At 40.8% G+C, this 21180-nt stretch overlaps 3 protein-coding genes across 3 annotated transcripts; 1 reads left to right on the forward strand and 2 right to left on the reverse strand.

Moving 5' to 3' along the window:
* Nucleotides 1–1341: 1341 nt before the first annotated feature.
* On the forward strand, nt 1342–4076 carry lyrm5b (LYR motif containing 5b). The gene is made up of 3 exons (XM_044355678.1): nt 1342–1773; nt 2973–3038; nt 3710–4076. Exons 2-3 carry the CDS (start codon nt 2994–2996, stop codon nt 3914–3916), a joined length of 252 nt encoding a protein of 83 aa, XP_044211613.1. The 5' UTR covers nt 1342–1773; nt 2973–2993; the 3' UTR covers nt 3917–4076.
* si:ch211-59o9.10 (uncharacterized protein LOC561841 homolog) lies at nt 3943–13524 on the reverse strand. Its single transcript, XM_044355656.1, has 11 exons — nt 13361–13524; nt 12075–12222; nt 9602–9659; nt 9011–9413; nt 8353–8444; nt 8207–8278; nt 8022–8100; nt 7252–7343; nt 5273–5391; nt 5086–5185; nt 3943–4281 (listed from the first exon to the last, which is right to left on the reverse strand). The coding sequence occupies exons 2-11, from the start codon at nt 12206–12208 to the stop codon at nt 4210–4212; spliced, it is 1221 nt and encodes a 406-aa protein (XP_044211591.1). The 5' UTR covers nt 12209–12222; nt 13361–13524; the 3' UTR covers nt 3943–4209.
* A 1428-nt stretch (nt 13525–14952) lies between these two features.
* Nucleotides 14953–20767, reverse strand: sycp3 (synaptonemal complex protein 3). The gene is made up of 8 exons (XM_044355669.1): nt 20209–20767; nt 18771–18852; nt 18628–18662; nt 17980–18097; nt 17290–17389; nt 16921–17019; nt 16464–16568; nt 14953–15304 (listed from the first exon to the last, which is right to left on the reverse strand). Exons 1-8 carry the CDS (start codon nt 20348–20350, stop codon nt 15251–15253), a joined length of 735 nt encoding a protein of 244 aa, XP_044211604.1. The 5' UTR covers nt 20351–20767; the 3' UTR covers nt 14953–15250.
* Between the last annotated feature and the right edge of the window lie 413 nt (nt 20768–21180).

The raw sequence follows: 21180 nt of genomic DNA on the forward strand, positions 1-21180 counted from the left end.
TACAGTGTAGAGTGAATCCTCTGCTGCTGTTCAACATCTGGATTTACATAGAAACACATTCACATCAGTGGAGGCAGAGTTACACTTTAATACTCATATTTAATAAGGTTCACATATCAAAGCAAATCATTCAACACATCAGTCAGTGTCAGTCTGAAGAGCTGCCAGCGCCTCCTGCAGGCTGCAACGCTCATTACAACCTTATTGAGAATGAGGCTGCTTATCACGTGGTTACTGAGGCGTTGCTATGTGGGGTTGTTACTGAACGGTTGCTATGCTGTTGATATGGTTGAGGTTGTTGCTGAACGGTTGCTATGGTGTTGATATGGCTGGGGTTGTGGCTGAACGGTTGCTATGCTGTTGATATGGCTGGGGTTGTGGCTGAACGGTTGCTATGCTGTTGATATGGCTGGGGTTGTTGATGAATGGTTGCTATGGTGTTGCCAGGTGGTCACTGTTGGGTTTGAATGAAGTGGGAATGCTCCAGACACAGATGGAGTTTGTTCACTACAAACATGGATCCATGGTGACAAACCAGTCCAGATGTGTCTGTAGTTTATATACAGATCCTGATGTTTCTACATCATTCCTGCCAGATGTTCTTTAGCACATCTGGAAACTTCCTTCAGGATCCGATCATCACAGACACGACAGTGGATTTCTGTTGTAGTTCAGTGTTGGCTGATAGTTATGAAGGATCATCATATTATCTTAATTTAATCTTTTTATTGTTTAATGACTCTGAGAGAAACCTGAACGTGTTCAGTCAGTAAAGTTTTCATGATCACACTGGATTAGTTGATGTTTCAAACAGAAACATCCTGCAGCAGCAGAGACGAAGCTGAAGTGACCTGATGATGATGATGATGAAGACGTTCATCAGAAACCAAACGCAGGATGAAGAAGACAAAGTGTTTTCTGTTCCACAACAGTCTGATGATACGAGACAAACAGACAAACTCATTTCACTAAACATGTTTTCATTTGTGGCAGCAGAGAGGAAACGACGGCGTTTACATCCTCTTATATAATATAATATAATATAATATAATATAATATAATATAATATAATATAATATAATATAATATAATATAATATAATATATCAGTGTTTTTATGTAGTTGATACTTGTTAATACTTGTTTTACTCTCTGACTCAGTTTATTTGTATATGTGGAGGCGTCTGCATTACACTGAACTGCTCTCCAGAGAATGAAAACATGATGTTGTTATTAGTCTTTGGAACCGTTTCTAAATAAACTAACGTGACCAATTGGTTGGTTTTTGAACAACGGAGGCAGCTGTGCGCATGCGCGGAGCCTTCAGACAGTTTGTGTGTGTGTGTGTTGGAGGATTATCATCTCAACCTGCGCGACTCTTTGGTTGTTTACCTTTTAAACACGGAGCTCGTTACAAAAGTTTAAACATTAACAAACATTTTAACGCGTCTGCTCATAAAGTGGCCGCTGACGTCACTGCAGACCTTTCAGATAAACCAACGTCACAAACTGACATAAGACGAGTTAGTCGGCTTTAGCAGAGAGAAGTTAGCTTCGCTCGGTTAGCAGAGAGAAGTTAGCTTAGCTCTGTTAGCAAACAGAAGTTAGCTTAGCTCTGTTAGCAGAGAGAAGTTAGCTTAGCTCTGTTAGCAGAGAGAAGTTAGCTTAGCTCTGTTAGCAAACAGAAGTTAGCTTAGCTCGGTTAGCAGAGAGAAGTTAGCTTAGCTCGGTTAGCAGATGCACTTCGGTCAGAGAGCAGAGTTCACCCGGACAGGTAGGACACAAACTGCATTAACACCGCTGCTAACATCACGATCTGTATTTATTCATCATAATTCCTGTTTCAGAGTCTCAGTTAGCGTGTTAGCTCAGGTGTTAGCTTCAGTCACATTCAGGTTTTAAACTCTCGAACTCCGAATTCCTTCATTTACTCTCATCTGTTTACATTTTAATTAAAGTCTGAGAACAGCAGCGGTGCAAAGTAACGACGTACATTTACTCTATTACTGTACTGAAGTACAGTTTGTGGTGTTTGTACTTTACTTCAGTATTTTATTTTAATGCTAATTTATACTCCACTACATTTAAACCCAAGATGACGTCATCAACGTCTTGTTTTGCCCTCATAGATTCAGTTTAATGTCATAAAATATTCACATTTAACGAGCTGGAATCAGAGAATTTGGACAATTTGTTCTTAAAAAAATGACTCAAAACAAATTAATCAATTATCAGAATAAAAAAGTTGGTGATTAATTTAATAGTTGGCGACTAATCAATTAATCAGCTAATCAGTGCAGCTCTAATTCAGTCATAAATCAATAAACACAGAAAACCTTCTGTCAACATGTCTGAAATGTTTCTGTATCGACTGAAAACCTGAAAATTAATTGTTTTTAGTTTCTCACATTATAGTTTTAATTTATATTTGACATAATGAATCAGAAACAGGAAGTTAAACATTCAAAATAAAGTGTGAGAAACTGATGTTTGTTATATTTATGCCACATAAACCAGCTGCATCATATATGTATATATATATATATATATATATATACATATATATATATATTATAGTTCATGTTTGATCTTCTGTTATGTTTCTAAAATTCTTGCATTTGAATTTTGAAAAATGTTTTGTGAAGCGTGTCGTGTTACATCTGTTTGTTAAGACAAAAGTTTTATTATTATTATTATTGTTGTTATTGTTATTATTGTTATTGTAAACATGAACGATGTTGGACTGACGTCATCTAGCAGAAGCTGCTGGTTGCATCTGAATATTTGTTTATTTGTTTGTTTACTCAGTAAATATTAGATTAGTTCCAGTTATGTCTTCAGTTTTATTTATTTGTGTATTTTTTATATTGGAGTCGGTTTATTTAGTTCTTGTCTTTATTTTAATATTTAATATTTGTTTCTTCGTCTCCTGCTGCTGTAACTCTTCATCATCATCATCATCATCATCCTCAGTGTGTCAGCTGCTGGGGGACGATGGCGAACCCGCTGAGGGCGGAAGTGGTTCGACTCTATAAAAACGTGAGTTTGTAGAAGATTCTTCTTCGTCGGTTTTTATTTGTCAGCTCAATCAGAATATCTGCAGCTGATAAAACCTTCAAACTGAAATTATTGATTATGATATCAGATTTCAGTCAGAATACAACAGTAATATAATATAACTGATGATGTTGGAGCTGCAACAATTAGTTGATTAATCAATTATTTGCCAATGAAAATGAAAATCCAACTATTTGAATAATTGATTGATTGAAGATCTTTGAGTCAAAACAAGACGTTTGATGACGTCATCCTGGACTTTAGGAAACACAGGAAATAATTAAAGAGATGAATCAATAATGAGAATAATTGTTAGTTGCAGCTTTAAATTTTGATATAATGAATTAAATTAACATGAAAACATCAGACGGCTGCAGATTCCATCAGGAAAGTTTCCAAAAGTTTTCATTTGGTGTCAAAATATAACGAGAACTCGTGAAAACGTGAAAAATATCTTCACATATTAATAAACTGTTTTCAATCAGAAATGTATTTTAAATGTAATTAAACATCAGAAATAAAAATATATTAACTTTTCTCACAATTAATCCGTCCTGAAAAACCCAAAATGTTCAATTTAAATAAAAACAGCAACAGCTGAGCTGGTTTTAGACGATCATGTGACCTGAACGTCTCCTCTCTTCGCTCTGCAGCTCCTCTACCTCGGACGCGAGTATCCCAAAGGCGGCGACTACTTCAGGGACCGTCTGAGAGCGGCGTTCACTAAGAACAAGCAGGTCCAGGACCCGGAGCGGATCAAAGAGATGATCGCTCGAGGAGAGTTCGTGGCCCGAGAGCTGGAGGCGCTTTACTACCTGCGGAAGTACCGAGCCATGAAGAAACGTTACTATGACGACTAAAAAAAAAACAGACAAACACTAAAACATGAGAGAAAAACCTTTCTGTTTATTTCAGTCTCAGAAAAACACCAGACGACAAAAAAAAGCAGCTTCAACGTTTTATTGTTTCGAGTCGATTCAGCAGCGAAGAAACGTTTAAAATAAAAGTATAAAAAGACGAGCTGTGAGTTGATGAGTCGTCCTTCATCCGACAAGAAACGCCGACTCACGTCTTCAAGTAAACTTAGTCGATGTCGGCGGGAAGAGACTGAACCCGTCGGTACAAAACAGTAGAAACGCTGTGAGGTCAGAGGTCAGAGGTCAGAGGTGCCGGGGGAGTCGCTGTCGGCCAGGTTGGCTCTGCAGATCGGACAGGTGGTGTTATCCTGTAAGAGAGACAGGAAGTAAACGTTAAAACACTCATTAGACTCGTTAGACTCACTGAACATAACTGAAGAAAAGCAAACGGAGACAATTTCACCCCAAACACAAAAATATTCAGTTTATTATCAAGTCGGAAACATCAAAGCGTCACATGTGAGACTGAAACCACATGATGTTCACTGCGTTAGCGTGTTAGCATGTTAGCATACTAACGTTTACTAATCAGCAGTAAACACAGAGTTCAGCTGCTGAGATGTTTCAGTCTGGATCCGAGTGTTTGGTTGGGATGATGATGGTGACTCGTTAATGACTCATTAATGATGACTTATTGATCACTGAGGCGGGAAGGTGAACTGATCTACAGTCTGATTGTTTCAGCTGGTGGATGGAGAGACGGAGCCAGGCTAGCAGTTTCCCTCTGTTTCCTGTCTGTATGCTAAGCTAAGCTAACAAGCTGTAGTTTCATATTTAGACAGGAAATAAATAAATAAATAAATAATAAATAATAAATATTCATTTAAACCAGACGCACAGACAGACGAATGTTTCACAGTAAACATTTCTGAATAAATGTTTTCATTTTTAATCTGTAGATTCAGAGCAGAGAGTGTGTTAGTGTGTGTGAGTGTGTTAGTGTGTGAGTGTTAGTGTGTGTGTGTGTGTGAGTGTGTGTGTGAGAGTGTGTTAGTGTGTGTGTGTTAGTGTGTGTGAGTGTGTGTTAGTGTGTGTTAGTGTGTGTGTGTTAGTGTGTGTTAGTGTGAGTGTGTGTTAGAGTGTGTGTGTGTGTGTGAGAGCCGTTGTGTTACCTTTAACCATCGGTCGATACACTTGACGTGGTAGTCATGGAAACAGGGCAGCATCCTCAGCTTCTCCCCGTCACTGTAGTCGCAGAAACAGATCTGACACCTGCGGACCAATCAGCAGACAGACTGAGAAACACAGCTGATGGCAGCTGAGAACATGTTCAGTCATGTGACCAGCAGCTGGACTCACTGCGTGTTCCCGCCGCCGCCGGTGGACTGGAAGGTTTTGGTGGGAAATCTCTGGATTTCCCTCCGAGTCAACTTTTTGGACACGACGGCACCTTGACGCTCCTCGAACTCCAGAAGAGCCTGAAAGACAAGAGAAGAAGAACCTGGAGAACCTGAAGAACCTGGAGAACCTGAAACCTGCTGCTTGTTGTTTCCTGGTTTTAACTCCAGAATAACAGCAGCGTTTGTTTGTTTGTTTGTTGTTCTCATCTTACATCTCATTTAACACCTGGACGCACCTGCAGGATTTGTGACATCACAACCAGTTTGGAGCCAATCACGGTCCAGTATCCGGTTTACACAAGCGTGACACAAACAGTGAGAACAGACGTCTGAAGGATTTTAATACTTTACTTTTTAGAGGATAAAACATGTCAGACACATGATTTTGTAGCGTGTAGATGATTTTTATTGATTAACGTTGACGGCAGCTGTTACTGTCGACTGACTGCTGCTTCATTCACAGATTCTGGATTAAAAGGTTTTAACATGAATTATTACTGAAAGCTCTTAAAACATGTTCAGATTTAGATTTTCTTCTTTGTTGGTAAAATGAGCTGTTGTTTCCTCAGACTGCAGCGAACCATTATTTTCATTTTCCTTTATCAGGGACCCTGTCTAAGAGCGAGGACCCGATTGTTTTTCATGTGTTTGTTTGTTTGTTTGTTTCTTTATTATTACGCTACTTAAACCCTTAATTTGACCCCTAAACATGCTCAAAAACTCCAAAATGTGCTCTCTAGCGCCACCTATGTAACTAAAATGGCCGCCACGGCCCCTAGGAATGTCGTAGCGAGATCAAACCAAAATTCAATTATTCGTCTCATCAAGACCTACAAATCATCCACTGACACCCCTGACCTAAATCCAACAGGAAGTCTGCAATTAGCCTTTCAAAATAAGACTTTGCCCCAATTTTGGCCCCCGAACAAACACTATCTCCTCCTAGAGCGTTAATGGTATCAGCTTCAAACTTTAATAGGTGACTTATGACACTATGCTGAAAAAAAAGTTGTTAAAACTTTGTAATAACTCGAACGGTTTGGATTTAATAAGCCCTGAAAGTTGCAGTGCCACATCACACCTTACAATGTAAACCAATGGGGAGGCAATCTATGGGCATGAACTTTGTGTCAAACAGAGGCTTCTGACGTCTAAACTATAAGTCTGACCACTTTCAAACCTGTATGAATGGATTCACCACGAAATTTCCTACTAAAATATGATTTTTAATGTAAGATTTGGCCAAAGTCATGAGATTTATGAGGAGATTTCACAAGAAGCGTACTCTAAAATCCTCCTCTCCAACTGCTCCTGGTGATGTCACTCCCTCAGTGCTGTGAAACATTCCGCAATACACACTCATTATAAAATCACAGGAGGAGCAAGAAAAGACTTTAAAACTCACACTCTAATATCTCAAAAACAATAAAAGATAGAAAACACATGTAAATTCAAGATTTGTAGGTCAAAGTCTCGTGACTCATTTAAAGTTCAAATGAAGTTTGTGTCTAAAACTATGTGGAAGCAGTAAATGTTCAAAAAGGTGTGGGTTCACTCACACTCTCCATTCAAATATATGAGTATGTTTCTGTATTCAGCTGCAGTTACTTATTGTCTCTACACACCTGACAGTACACATGTCAATCACACTTTCAAAATAAAAGCACACCATATTTGTAAGAAATATCCCTCATTTTTAAAAAGCAAAATGATCCTGCTCGCAGCTTTAATAGTTAATTTGTTTTTGTTTGTTTGTTTGTTTGTTTGTCATAGTGTCAGGTCTTTATGTCTGCACCAACAAACAAACAAACAAACAGAAGTGTGTTTTTGTTGTGCAGGTGTTTGGATCAATAAAAACATCTACGGTGAGTTTAAGGCGTCGTGTTTCTGAACACCGCAGCCCTTCCTCCTCCTCCTCCTCCTCCTCCTCTTCCTCACCTCGTAGTCGTTTCCCTGAACGTTGTCTGAAAAGTCGGGCATGGCGTTCCTCCTCCGGCCCCGCCCACGCCGTCTGTGTTGACCCATCAGATCTGTGGAAAGCAGAAGTGAAGAGTTTCAGGCTGTTCAGTGACTCAGTTCTCTGATCGACATGAAACTACGACTCCCAAGATGCATTTCAGCAAGAACAGCCAATAACTGAGCTGCAAACAACTCTCTGTCTCGTGTGCCGCTGACGGCGAGCAGAAGCTCCAGATTATTACGACGAGAAACTTATTTTCACTGTCGAGTGAATTCAGCAAAAACATGGCGACACAGCGTCTGCAGCCGAGGATCATGGGTAAAAGATAAAAATATATATATAGTGGAAGGTTTTGATAGTTTCTAATTAGCAGTTGAGTTACGACTCAGCTGAAGAAAACCAAACACACGATTACACAACATGTCAGACGCCGCCTCACGGAACAGAAACAGCTGATCACAGGTTTAAAAAAGGACCAGTTCCCAGTGTTCCCAGTGTTCCCAGTGTGTTAAACCAGCAGTCAGCATCAAATTCCCTCTTCGTGTTTCCCTGTTGAGCTGCAGGTGGAAGTATAGTAAGCTTCATATCAGCTTCAGATAAACTTTAAACACATGTTTGTCCTCCATTGTGAGGTCATGATGAGGTCATGATGAAGGATCTTCTGATTGGTCAGGATGAACAGGAGCAACGATTACAGCGAGATAAACAGCTGACTGTTGGTTTAACGACCTCCTTGAACTCGTCGTACCGTCTTCAAAGCCGACCAGCGGAGCGACGGCGGCGAGCAGGTGAGGCATCCAGCTGGCTTCCATGTGGGAACGATGATACTGCGGAGAACAACACAAGACGCTCAGTAAGAATCATAAACTCATCACAAGTATCTAGTTTTTAAACAAACAAACAGCAGGAGGCGGCGGCGCCGTGCTGCCTCACCGTGTGGTGGCTCTGCTGATGAAGATGATGGCGATGCTGATGAGGAAGGTGATGTTCTCTGTCAAACTGAGCCTTAAAAGGAGGAGAAGCATCAGTTTCACAGTCCGGACTTCGCTTTAATGTTTCACGTTATTTCGTCCTCCTACCTGCAGGCTTCGGGCCAACGCTTCGTCTTCCTCCTCCTGCGCCAAGCGAACCGCCGCCTCCTCATCGTCGCTGATGATGATCTGCTCCGCTGCTGCGGAAACAAAAACGAGGCGTCAAGACGACAAACCTGATCCTGTTCAACAAAGTCCTGCAGTTCACAGTTTATGCTGAGTTATTGTAGATTAAATCTCAATGTAACGGCGGCGGCGGCGGCGTGATAGCGAGGAGACTGAAGAGAGAGAGATGTCGGAGGGGAGAGCGAGTGTCACGGTGCAGATGCCTCCTCCTCCTCTTCCTCCTCCTCCTCCTCTTCCTCCCCTCCAGCTGCCTCGGTGATGCTGCTTCCTCCAGCGGGGAAGCAGAGAGAGAGAGAGAGAGAGCGAGCTGTAAGCAGCAGCACAGCGACACCGAGGCAGCCGGAGGAGGAGGAAGAGGAGGAAGAGGAGGCATCTGCACCGTGACACTCGCTCTCCCCTCCGACGTCTCTCTCTCTCCTCACCGTCTTCAGACAACCAGCAGCAGGTGAATCTCTCGTTGTTTTAAAGTCAAATGATTCAAACTGGAATCTATTGATCCTGTTGATCAACTAATAGTTTCATTAACTGATCATCAGCTCGTCGTCAATAACGTGTAGAAAACATAAACACGCTGTCTCACCTGGTGAGATGTTTCCCTGCTCGCCGCTGAGCCACCTCCTCTCCTCCGCCGTCAGGAAGGACAGAGAGTCGCGGCCGGGAGGAGACGGAGGAGGAAGAGGAGGAGACGTCTGACTTCCTCTCCGACTGAAACGACCGGAGCCGGCTTCTCCTGTGGAGCCCGCCACAGTCAGAGCCACCGCCTCCACTTCCTCCTTTGATACAGGTGTGAGGTAGGAGGAGGAGGAGGAGGAGGAGGATGAGGATGAAGAACAGGATGCGGTGGACAGCGGCGTCTCCAGCCAGCTGCTCAGAGGAAACACGCCGAGTGATGAAGCAGGAACGAAGCTGCGCTCCGCTGCCAGCCGCCTGCGTTTGCTGCTGCTGGAAGATTCTGGAGCTTCGGCCGAGCTGCGACTCGTCACCTGACGACAGAAACACACAGTCAGACGGTGACGAGACGGCACGCCGACCGTCACAGTCAGACGGCAACAGCACGCCGTCCGTCACAGTCAGACGGTGACGGACGGCGTGCCGTCGCCGTCCTTCACAGTCAGACAGTGATGGACGCCGACCGTCCGTCACCGCCGTTCGCTGCAGCTCTGTGACTCACCGGGCTGAAATGTTCCTCCGTGATACGTCGGCGTCTCCTCCGCTTGCCGAGCTGCGGACTGAAACACATTTTAACATCAGATTCACTATTCTCACGCTGACGGCGGCGACTGCAGGTCGGAGGTGATGAAGAGTTTCTCGACCTTCCTCTGAAGTGTTTACACGTCCTACTCAGACCTCGTGGTGACTCACAGATCTGACAGAAGACGAAGCTCAGTGAGGAAGATCAGAGCTCGTCATCACCGCCCGACGTGTGTAAATGTAACAGCAGCTCAGCACGTCAGCTTCAGTGTCAGACATCAGTCGTGTGATGATCACATGTTGATTAGAAACCAGGTTTGTCTAATCCCAGATTATAAAAACCGGGTTTGTCTAATCCCAGATTATAGAAACCGGGTTTGTCTAATCCCAGATTATAGAAACCGGGTTTGTCTAATCCCAGATTATAAAAACCGGGTTTGTCTAATCCCAGATTATAGAAACCGGGTTTGTCTAATCCCAGATTATAGAAACCGGGTTTGTCTAATCCCAGATTATAAAAACCGGGTTTGTCTAATCCCAGATTACAGAAACCGGGTTTGTCTAATCCCAGATTATAGAAACCGGGTTTGTCTAATCCCAGATTATAAAAACCGGGTTTGTCTAATCCCAGATTATGAAAACCGGGTTTGTCTAATCCCAGATTACAGAAACCGGGTTTGTCTAATCCCAGATTATAAGAACCAGGTTTGTCTAATCCCAGATTATAAGAACCAGGTTTGTCTAATCCCAGATTATAGAAACCGGGTTTGTCTAATCCCAGATTACAGAAACCGGGTTTATGTCACGACAGTAAAGACGTCAGGAGCAGCAGCTTCAGTCAACGTCCTCAAACTCTCAGCGATCTGTTTCATCAACATTAAAAACGTTTTTAAAACGTTTTCTCAGTTTGAATTTTTCAACTTCAACACGTCTGTTTAATGATTCATTCAACTCTTTACTTCATGTTCTTGTTTGTTCTTGAAGCCTTGAAATGTTTTATTCTTTAAATTAAAAGTTCCTGAATGTTTCTGGGTTTAAACAGAGTTGTGTTAACGTTACCTGAATGTTTCTGGGTTTAAACAGAGTTGTGTTAACGTTACCTGAATGTTTCTAGGTTTAAACAGAGTTGTGTTAACGTTACCTGAATGTTTCTAGGTTTAAACAGAGTTGTGGTAACGTTACCTGAATGTTTCTGGGTTTAAACAGAGTTGTGTTAACGTTACCTGAATGTTTCCGGGTTTAAACGGAGTTGTGGTAACGTTACCTGAATGTTTCCGGGTTTAAACGGAGTTGTGTTAACGTTACCTGAATGTTTCCGGGTTTAAACGGAGTTGTGGTAACGTTACCTGAATGTTTCCGGGTTTAAACGGAGTTGTGCTAACGTTACCTGAATGTTTCCGGGTTTAAACGGAGTTGTGGTAACGTTACCTGAATGTTTCCGGGTTTAAACGGAGTTGTGGTAACGTTACCTGAATGTTTCCGGGTTTAAACGGAGTTGTGGTAACGTTACCTGAATGTTTCCGGGTTTAAACGGAGTTGTGGTAACGTTACCTGAATGTTTCCGGGTTTAAACGGAGTTGTGGTAACGTTACCTGAATGTTTCCGGGTTTAAACGGAGTTGTGGTAACGTTACCTGAATGTTTCCGGGTTTAAACGGAGTTGTGTTAACGTTACCTGAATGTTTCTGAGTTTAAACAGAGTTGTGTTAAAGTTACCTGAATGTTTCCGGGTTTAAACAGAGTTGTGTTAACGTTACCTGAATGTTTCTGAGTTTAAACGGAGTTGTGTTAACGTTACCTGAATGTTTCTAGGTTTAAACAGAGTTGTGCTAACGTTACCTGAATGTTTCTGGGTTTAAACGGAGTTGTGGTAACGTTACCTGAATGTTTCCGGGTTTAAACGGAGTTGTGTTAACGTTACCTGAATGTTTCCGGGTTTAAACGGAGTTGTGGTAACGTTACCTGAATGTTTCCGGGTTTAAACGGAGTTGTGTTAACGTTACCTGAATGTTTCTGAGTTTAAACAGAGTTGTGTTAAAGTTACCTGAATGTTTCCGGGTTTAAACAGAGTTGTGTTAACGTTACCTGAATGTTTCTGAGTTTAAACGGAGTTGTGTTAACGTTACCTGAATGTTTCTAGGTTTAAACGGAGTTGTGCTAACGTTACCTGAATGTTTCTGGGTTTAAACAGAGTTGTGCTAACGTTACCTGAATGTTTCTAGGTTTAAACAGAGTTGTGGTAACGTTACCTGAATGTTTCTAGGTTTAAACAGAGTTGTGTTAAAGTTAGCTGAATGTTTCTGGGTTTAAACAGAGTTGTGTTAACGTTACCTGAATGTTTCTGGGTTTAAACAGAGTTGTGTTAACGTTGCCTGAATGTTTCTGGGTTTAAACAGAGTTGTGTTAACGTTACCTGAATGTTTCCGGGTTTAAACGGAGTTGTGTTAACGTTACCTGGGTGTTTCTGGGACGATGATGGACAGGTCATGGTACAGGACCTCGGCGGGGTCCAGCAGGCAGCCTCGGTTCAGACCTCCAGGACTGTCCGGCTCAGACGAGCAGGAAGTGCCTGCTAACAGCTCGTCCATGGCGTCCTCCAGCACTGTTAGCCAGTGAGCTCAGATTTAGACTCATATCATGCAGGTACTGAGGTCAACAGTTTGATGATGGATATTCTGGTTAATCCTCGATAACTCTTCAGTGACATCATCGATCCCTCCTGATTAGATGTGATTACAGAATAAAGCTCGACTGATGCTGCACAGGTGATATTTCATTGTTTTAATCTGAAAGCAGGGGATGTGCGTGCGATAGGTGAACATAACGGTGGTTTGAAATATCTACAAACAGCATGAGGAAGGTATGAGGAGGAGGAGGAGGAGGCTGCTCTTTAGAGACGATCCCTGACGTCATCCTGTCAGTCTCCTTCTTTAGGTTTATATCTAAATATCACCTGAACAGCATCAGATCACCTGGAGGAGGCTGATGACGTCACTCAGGTGTTCATGAGGATGAACTAGAATCACTCTTACTTTCAAAAGGTAATAGATTACATGTTACTAGTTATTTTCATTTGAAATTACTACATTATGCTACAGCATCACTGCGTTTAGAGTAACTACACTACTTTTACATTATTATTATCAAAAATACCGGCAGAAGAGCGACTAGAGGTTATAAGATGGAAGAGTGTGAACGTTGTTTCATTTTCATTATAAATCAAACATTTACTGCAGCAACGTTACTTCTTCCAATCTGATGAGTCAACTAACGTTACGGTGAAACAGCTCCGGTTAAACGTCACTGTGAGCGGGAAACCGCTCCGGTTCACGTGCTGATGATGGTAACGCGTTACTTAACATAGTAACTAATAATAACATTACCGACATCTCATTCACTCAGTTACCCAACACTGAGCAAGACATCAGACTGTCCACACGCCGGCAGACGAATGAATAATACAGCGAGCTAACGTTGCTAAAGCTAAACTACAACTAAACTCGGGATTAAGTGACACTATTACAGATTATTTATAAAAAAAAAAAAAAGCAAAGAAACTAAAACATCTCTGTTAGCAAACCTGCCGCAGTTAACCGGTACAAACAGCAACGTTCATCAGTTAGCAGTTAGCAGAAAGGAAAGTAGCTGCTTTTGAAACAAACACGACGAAATATCGATATAAAAAACACCGACACGTTACAACACAGTCAGATTATAAACGTGTTGACGGTTTATTTTACCTGCATAAACGTTGAATTCCTCTCTCGGCTTCTTAACGGACGATGAGCTGCTGCTATTAGCCGGAGTCACAACAGGAAGCGAGTGTACGTTTCTTAGGACGAAGACCCGCCCCTCCTCTACCTCTGATTGGCTCTGACCTATTTGGATATTCTTACTCTAACCCAATCATATCACTCCTCAACGAGTAGTAGCCAATCAGAGGCAGAGAAGGGCGGGTCATTCCGTCGCGATCCAACGGAAACACATTCGCCAACAGCAAGTCGTGAATATGGAGTCATCCCGAAAAGTCCCGAAAAGTCTCCGTTTATATTTTAGTTTTATTTTTCATTTGAGAAAATTAGTGGAAGAAACACTAAGATCCCCTACTGCAATAAAAGTACCAATACAACAATGTGAAAATACCCTCCTGCATGAAAAATCCTCCTACAGTAAAAGTACATAAGTATTATGAGCTTGATGTAGTTAAAGTATTACAGTAAAAGTACATAAGTATTATGAACTTGATGTAGTTGAAGTATTGCAGTAAAAGTACATAAGTATTATGAGCTTGATGTAGTTAAAGTATTGCAGTAAAAGTACATAAGTATTATGAGCTTGATGTAGTTAAAGTATTGCAGTAAAAGTAGTGGTTTGGTCCCTCTGACTGATATATTATTATATATGACATCATTAGATTATTAATAGTGAAGCATCAGTGTTAGAGCAGCATGTTACTGTTGTAGCTGCTGGAGGTGGAGCTAGTTTACACTACTTTATATACAGTTAGCTAGTTTAGTCCAGTGGTTCCCAACCTAGGGGTCGGGCCCCTCCAAAGGGTCAGCAGATAAATCTGAGGGGTGGTGAGATGATTAATGGGAGAGGAAAGAAGAAAAAACAAAGTTCTGATACACAAATCTGTTTTCAGTTTTTGGACTTTTTCTCTAATCTTTGATTTTTGCTGAAATATTGGATCATTTGAACATTTATTGAAATGAAAGCATGTGAGAAGTTTCCAGCATTGCAAATTAACTGTAAAATAAAAAAATGAAATAAACATTTACCAAGGATGTGAACTAAATACAACAGACTCTGAAACATGTTTAGACTTTCATCAGTGTTGATTTTATTTTCTCTGTAATGTTTGTGGATCCTTCACGTCTCTGATGTTTTTTTTGCAGTTTTACGTGTTTGAATCTTCAGTGACATCATCATCCTGCTGCTAACGTGGTTAAAATGATTATCAGCGTGTCGGCCGGCGCTCTTTAAAACATCACAACACAGTGACGAGCCATTAATAAACCCTCTGAACTGTCAAACTGAGACATTTTATACATCAACTGCAGCATTAATATCTATATATATAACATATAATATGCTGTTACATTAACACAATTCTTTGTATTCTTACACTGTACATTACAAGATCCTTTCATTCTTTAAACATTATCTATATATGTGTAAACCGCCTTTTGTGGTATTTTTCTTCTTCGTATTGATATTTCTTCTTATATTCTTTGATTGTTCTGAATATGAACAAAGTGTCTTCATGAAGCCCTGATGAGTTATAAATTAAAGATAATCAGCGTTAAATAAAAAGACTTTGAGCCGAACAGAAAAGTAGAAAAGTTTATTTATTTACTTTCTCACAGACGTCGACATTCTGACCATCAGCTCGTCTACAAATTAAATCACATTTCATATAAACACACGTTGAACGTTCGAACTGTTTCTGACTGAAATAAAACAACTCAGAGCTTCAACAACAAACAGAGAACCTCAGTGTAAACATGTAAACATGTAAACATGTAAACAAAGTCAACGGCAGCTATTTAACCACAATAACCGCAGTAACCACGGTAACGCCGACCTAGCAAGCAGGAACAAAGCTCTGTCGCCGTGGCAACAGCAGCCTAGAACAGCATGGACTGCAGAGACTTGCGGACTGTGGCCATCTCCTGCTGTTGCTGTGGAAACGGACAAACAAGAGGAAGTGACATCACACACATCTGACATCATTTACCACGTTTGTCACTATGTATCGATAGTTTGTACATTACCGTATTTTCTCTAATAGTGGCCGGTATTCAATTAAAAGCTGGTTCTCCAATAATGGCGACGGGGGGGGGGGGTCAACACGAACAAATACAGGCCGGGGAGGGAAAAACCAGGACGGATTCAGACCACATCAGCTGTTGCTGCGCATCGCTGCAGGGTTGTACGGAGGTGTGCGGGGGGGTGCGGGTGTGTTTATTTGAGCTCTAGACAGTTAGATACTGTTTTATTGATCTGATTCACTGCTTTCTCTCTAGCCCCCCCCTCTCCCTCTTTTTCTCTCGTCTTTTTTTAAAACGAGTTGGGAAACCCGACAGCAAAGCCGCCCCGCTCCTCTCGGCGCCTTTTATAATGTGACTGTGGTTTGTAGCGATGTACAAGTGCCACAGGATGGCGGTAGCTATAATTAAAGTACCATATAGAACCTGTGCAAGTGTCAGTGACTAGATTTTCCATAACACCACTGACGCCACAACACCGTAGAGAGCGAACATGGCGCCCACCAGACGGACGTTTGACGTCAAATTCAAAGAGAGTTTTGCAATTAAGGAGTGAAAGCTGCGAGACATTTTGACCCGAAAGGAATCAGATACTGGAAAAAACAAAAACGTGAGCTGCTGTTAGAGGAGAGCACGGCTAGCTGGAGGTGGGAGGAAGAAAGTTAGCTTGAAGCTAACGTTAGAGTTAGCTTAGATAATGTTCATATCCAGGGTAACGTTACCTCAGATTAGTTTTTAACTGACACACCGGCCATATTTCCCCTCCCGTACTTGACCGGTCATACTTCACACAAAAAGTATTGAAATGTTTGTGTAATGTTTCACATAATTTTATTAATAGTATAACACAGTAACAAAAATTTAACAGAACAAACTGAAGCAGATCAGAGAACAGGGAGGCTTCGTACTAAAATATGAGCAAATATACTTATCGAACAAGGGAATTAGGAATAATCTCTCTGATATGAGCCTGCCTGCTGCCCTCTGCAGGTGAGGTAAATAAAGGCCCCTGGTCACTATTAGAGGAAATACGGTAGTTCATTTATTATTTTCACAGAGTAAGTGAACCGACCGTGTCCATGAGGATCTTCTTCTGCAGAGTGGCCATCTCCTTCCTCAGCTCCTGTTGCGCCCCCTGCAGGAAGGACTCGTGACTCTTCTCCATGTCCTCCATGTTCTGCAGGAGACACACAGAGACACCTCATTAACCAGATTGTGGTTGTGTGAGTCTTGAGTTCATCGACAGGAAATGTTTCTTCAGTGCGACACCTGCCAACGACTTCCTGTCTGAGGACGCCGGCGACATGATGAACTGGTAACCAGTACAGAGACATTAGAGGGGAGTAAAATGATCTTTTCTCTGGGTTTTCGTGAGGAAATGAAGCAGCTGTGATGCTTTCTGTGTCTGTTTCATATAAGACAGCGAGGTTTGTGACAGAAGACTCGGTGAGTTTGTCTCTGACGGAGGACGAGCTGTTTCTGATCCGTGGAGACCAACAGGAAGCTTTTTTTTTTTTTACTGGTCTCACCTTCACAAACTGCTCGTACAGATCTCTGACCGTCTTCAGCTTCTGGTTCTGGACGACTCGAGCCTGCTGGAGGATCTTCTGCTGCTGTCTGAACAGATTCTGCAGAGAAGAAGAAGAAGAAGAACTCAACATCAGCCAAAAACGGTTTGTTGAATCCGACACGGAGTGAAAAAGGTCAATAATCTCCATCATAGTTTAGTTTAGGAGACTATAAACGTGCTGATATTCAGCTGTAACATGATGAGGATCAACTGAACTTTACTTTGAAGGATAAAACCGTGTTGTTTGATGTTTAAATCGGATGGTTTAAATATAATGTGAGAGGATAAACAGGAAGTTTCCCGTCTGACAGTAAACGAGTCGACAGACGTTGAGTTTCTCCTCCTGCTCCTCGGCTCGCTGCGCTTCAGTCTCCCACTGCTGCAACGCCGACGACACCTGCTGAGAATACTGCTGAGTCATCTTCTGCCTGCACGCACGCGCGCACACACACACACACACACGCACACACGCACGCACGCACGCACGCACGCACACACACACACACACACACACGCACACACGCACACACACACACTTTATTATTATTATTATTATAATAATTATTATTATTATTATGAAAAAGCTTTTAAACACACTGATGGACCAGCAGACAGCAGAGCTCCAGTCAGAATGTAACTCAATCTAAAGGATCAATAAGTTAGTGGTACTGGTCAGTCTTACTGGTTTGTGTTTACTGGTCTGTAGTGTGTGTGACACTGGTATGATTGTTGTAACAGTATTTATGCTGCTGGTCTCTTAAAAAGAGATTTTAATCAATACACACAAGATTTATTATTCATCTATTTTCACTAATAAACACTTATTTTTTGGACTAAATTGAATAAAAGTCACTTTTAATGCTGTAAATGTTCTTATTTGTCATGAACGTCTCTTTACTGCAGCTGTTAAGTCTCCTCATGCTCAACTCTTTTCTATTGATTATTGATTGACGGTACAGACAGCGCGTCCGTCGCTGCTGATCACCGATCAATAGTCGGGTGCAGGTGACAGACTGACCTCTGACCGTGGTAGTTGTTCCACAGCTCCTCCAGCTTGTGTTGACTTCCCTTCATGTAGTTCTTCGTCAGACACTCCAGACGTTTCTTCTTGGCCTGCATCACCTTGCTGATATCAGCTGATAATAGAATATAATAATAATATAATATAATATAATATAATATAATATAATATAATATAATATAATATAATATATTCACTTTACTGTCAGAGAGACTGAAGAAACCAGGAAATATTCACATAAAAATGATTCAAAACTATGAATCAATTATCAAAATAGTTGCCACTGATTTAATCTGATTGTTGGTGATTCATTTAATAGATTAATAATGCTGCATTACTTTAAGGTGACTGGATGTATTTATAGTTTTTCAACACAATATGTGAGTTTCAAATTATTATCAAAATGATTTTTGCTTTTCTGCGTATAAAAACATTTATTCCTCATTTAACAACACGTGACAACAAACCTGCTCAGATAATCTGGTGTTAAATGTTTGAACAATAACTAAACATGTTAAAGAATCATCACTGCTGTGCTTCAAATTAGAGAAACTAGAGATCTGATCAAACCCTCACTGCCACAGTTTATGACCCTTTAAACATTGAAATCAACAGACAGTAATAAACAAACACAAAGCTGTTTACCCCCAAACTTCTCCAACATGGACTGAACCTCATTTCTGAAGAAGTGACAAGAAACAAAAGTCATATTTAGATCATTTATCCTGCACTGATGTCAGATATTGTTCACTATTAGTTCCCATAATATATAAATAATACTGTGATACCCAACAGCACAGGTCACTCCCTCCTCCTCAAAGTCAGCAGCTGGTCTTTTCTTTGCCAGTTTGTCCACAACCGGAGTTTCATCTAGAAAAACATCATCAAACAAGTTCATAATAGTTACTGAACAGCTGCCAGCGGAGGAGGAATTACTCACATCTTTATTTGTTTCTGTAGAACCACACACACATCAATAAAGAAGACAAACAGTCTTATCCGAGTCTCCAGTTTTGTGTCCTGACTGAAGCTCAGTAGTCAAACGTCCACCAGGCTGTAACATCTCCATCCAGAGAGCAGCAGCTCCCCCTGCTGTCTCTGAACGAAGCTTCCTTCTTTGAAATGAAAAGCTGGGAAATATCCTACATCCTCCGTTTGTTTGACCAGTGTTTTTACATTTCCAGTGATCATCACACTCCACTCACGTCACACAAGTAAGAAAAGTAAATGTATGTCTAGAGCAGTGGTTCCCAATAGTGGAAGATGTATTTAGATCCTTTACTAAAGAAAAAGTACCAATACTACAATATATAATACTTCATTACAAGTAAAAATCCTGCATTTAAAGTCCTACTTAAGTAAAAGTACATGTAAGTATATATAATAAGTATTATCAGCTAAATTTACTTACAGTATTATAAGTAAAAGTAATGGTTTTCCACAAAATTGGCCCCTGTGACTGATAGATATACTATATAATAATATATAATAGATATATAATTAGATTATTAATAGTGAAGCATCAGTGTTAGAGCAGCATGTTACTGTTGTAGCTGCTGGAGGTGGAGCTAGTTTACACTACTTTATATACAGTTAGCTAGTTTAGTCCAGTGGTTCCCAACCTAGGGGTCGGGTCCCTCCAAAGGGTCAGCAGATAAATCTGAAGGGTGGTGAGATGATTAATGGGAGAGGAAAGAAGAAAAAACAAAGTTCTGATACACAAATCTGTTTTCAGTTTTTGGACTTTTTCTCTAATCTTTGATTTTTGCTGAAATATTGGATCATTTGAACATTTATTGAAATGAAAGCATGTGAGAAGTTTAGAGGGAAAAATCACTATTTGGTGGAGCTGTTAACAACTCATAGACATGTGAAATGTGACCCCGACTACACACTGCTTTTTGTAAGACGTCAAAAGACAAAAAGGTTGGAAACCACTGGTTTCATCTTTAACAATGTGTTGTATTTTAAAAGCTTGTTATATTATCCATTGTGTCAAATCTTCATCTGAAAAGTAACTAAAGCTGTCAAATAAATGTAGTGGAGTAGAAAGTACAATATTTCCCTCTGAAATGTAGAAAGTAGCATCACATGGAAATACTCAAGTACAGTACAAATACCTCTGAATTGTACTACGGTACTTGAGTAAAAGTACTCGGTTACTTTGCACCGCTGCTAGCTGTAATAAGCTAATAGCAGCTAACGTAAAGCTAAAGGTAAACTCACCTCTCACATCGTCCTCTGAACCGCTCAACTCTTTCTTTTCGTCTCCAGTAAAATCAAAAACTTTATCATTTTTTTCCTCTGGGTGTTTTTTCTTCATCTGTCTTCTCCCTGTCGCCATTCCTCCAGTCTGTTCCGTCGGCATAGACTCAGTTAGATAATCTGAAACTTTAAACTGGAGTCTGCTAATGGCGGCTAACGTTAGCTTAGCTTAGCTTTAGCTGCTAATCGACCTGGCCACTGTTAATTACAGCAGTTAAAGTAACTGACTGACTCAACTCGCTTTAAGTGAACTCTTTAAATCCAGCGGATCTCTCTCCTGGCTCCTGGTTTTACTCCGAGTGAGTTTAGACTACAATAAGTAACACACTAACTACACCGGGTAAAGCTAACCTAGCTGGCGCCTCAAATCAGGCTGGATTCCCGCCATAAGTCCCGGACAGTCTAAAGGACAATAACCTGTATGTGGGCCTTCTGTAGTCAGGATTTAAAAAAATATGGGTCATGAGTCCAAAATCAAACTGTAAAATGCTTGAATTGCTTGGATTTATCATATTTATTTGTTCAACTGTCGAATTATATTGTTTTATAAAAGTTATTTCCATTAAGCCTAAATTTGTATAAAAGTTTCGTCACTGCTAGATTTCCTTCGTATGGAAGATCAATGGTGCCAATAAAAGAAAAACAAGAGGAAAAGTTGGTTGTGAATTTATAAATTGCTCATGTTTAGTCAAAATTACTGGTTAAAAAGTGAAAATTATGGCATCTGGTAATTTTGACTTTTTATCTCATAAATTTGTTGTGAGATAAGACGTTGAAATGATGACATCTCATAATAAATTATGATTGATTTTTACTTTTAAGCCGATAAGTTTGACTAAGTAAAATTTTAATTTACCATGTGTATTTAAAAAAAGCTCATTTTATCACTTTATCACAGTGGACCACGGGACTAATATAATACTGTGACAAAAA

This window comes from Thunnus albacares, chromosome 7, assembly GCF_914725855.1.
Source record: "Thunnus albacares chromosome 7, fThuAlb1.1, whole genome shotgun sequence".
In the NCBI taxonomy this organism is placed as follows: Eukaryota; Metazoa; Chordata; class Actinopteri; order Scombriformes; family Scombridae; genus Thunnus; species Thunnus albacares.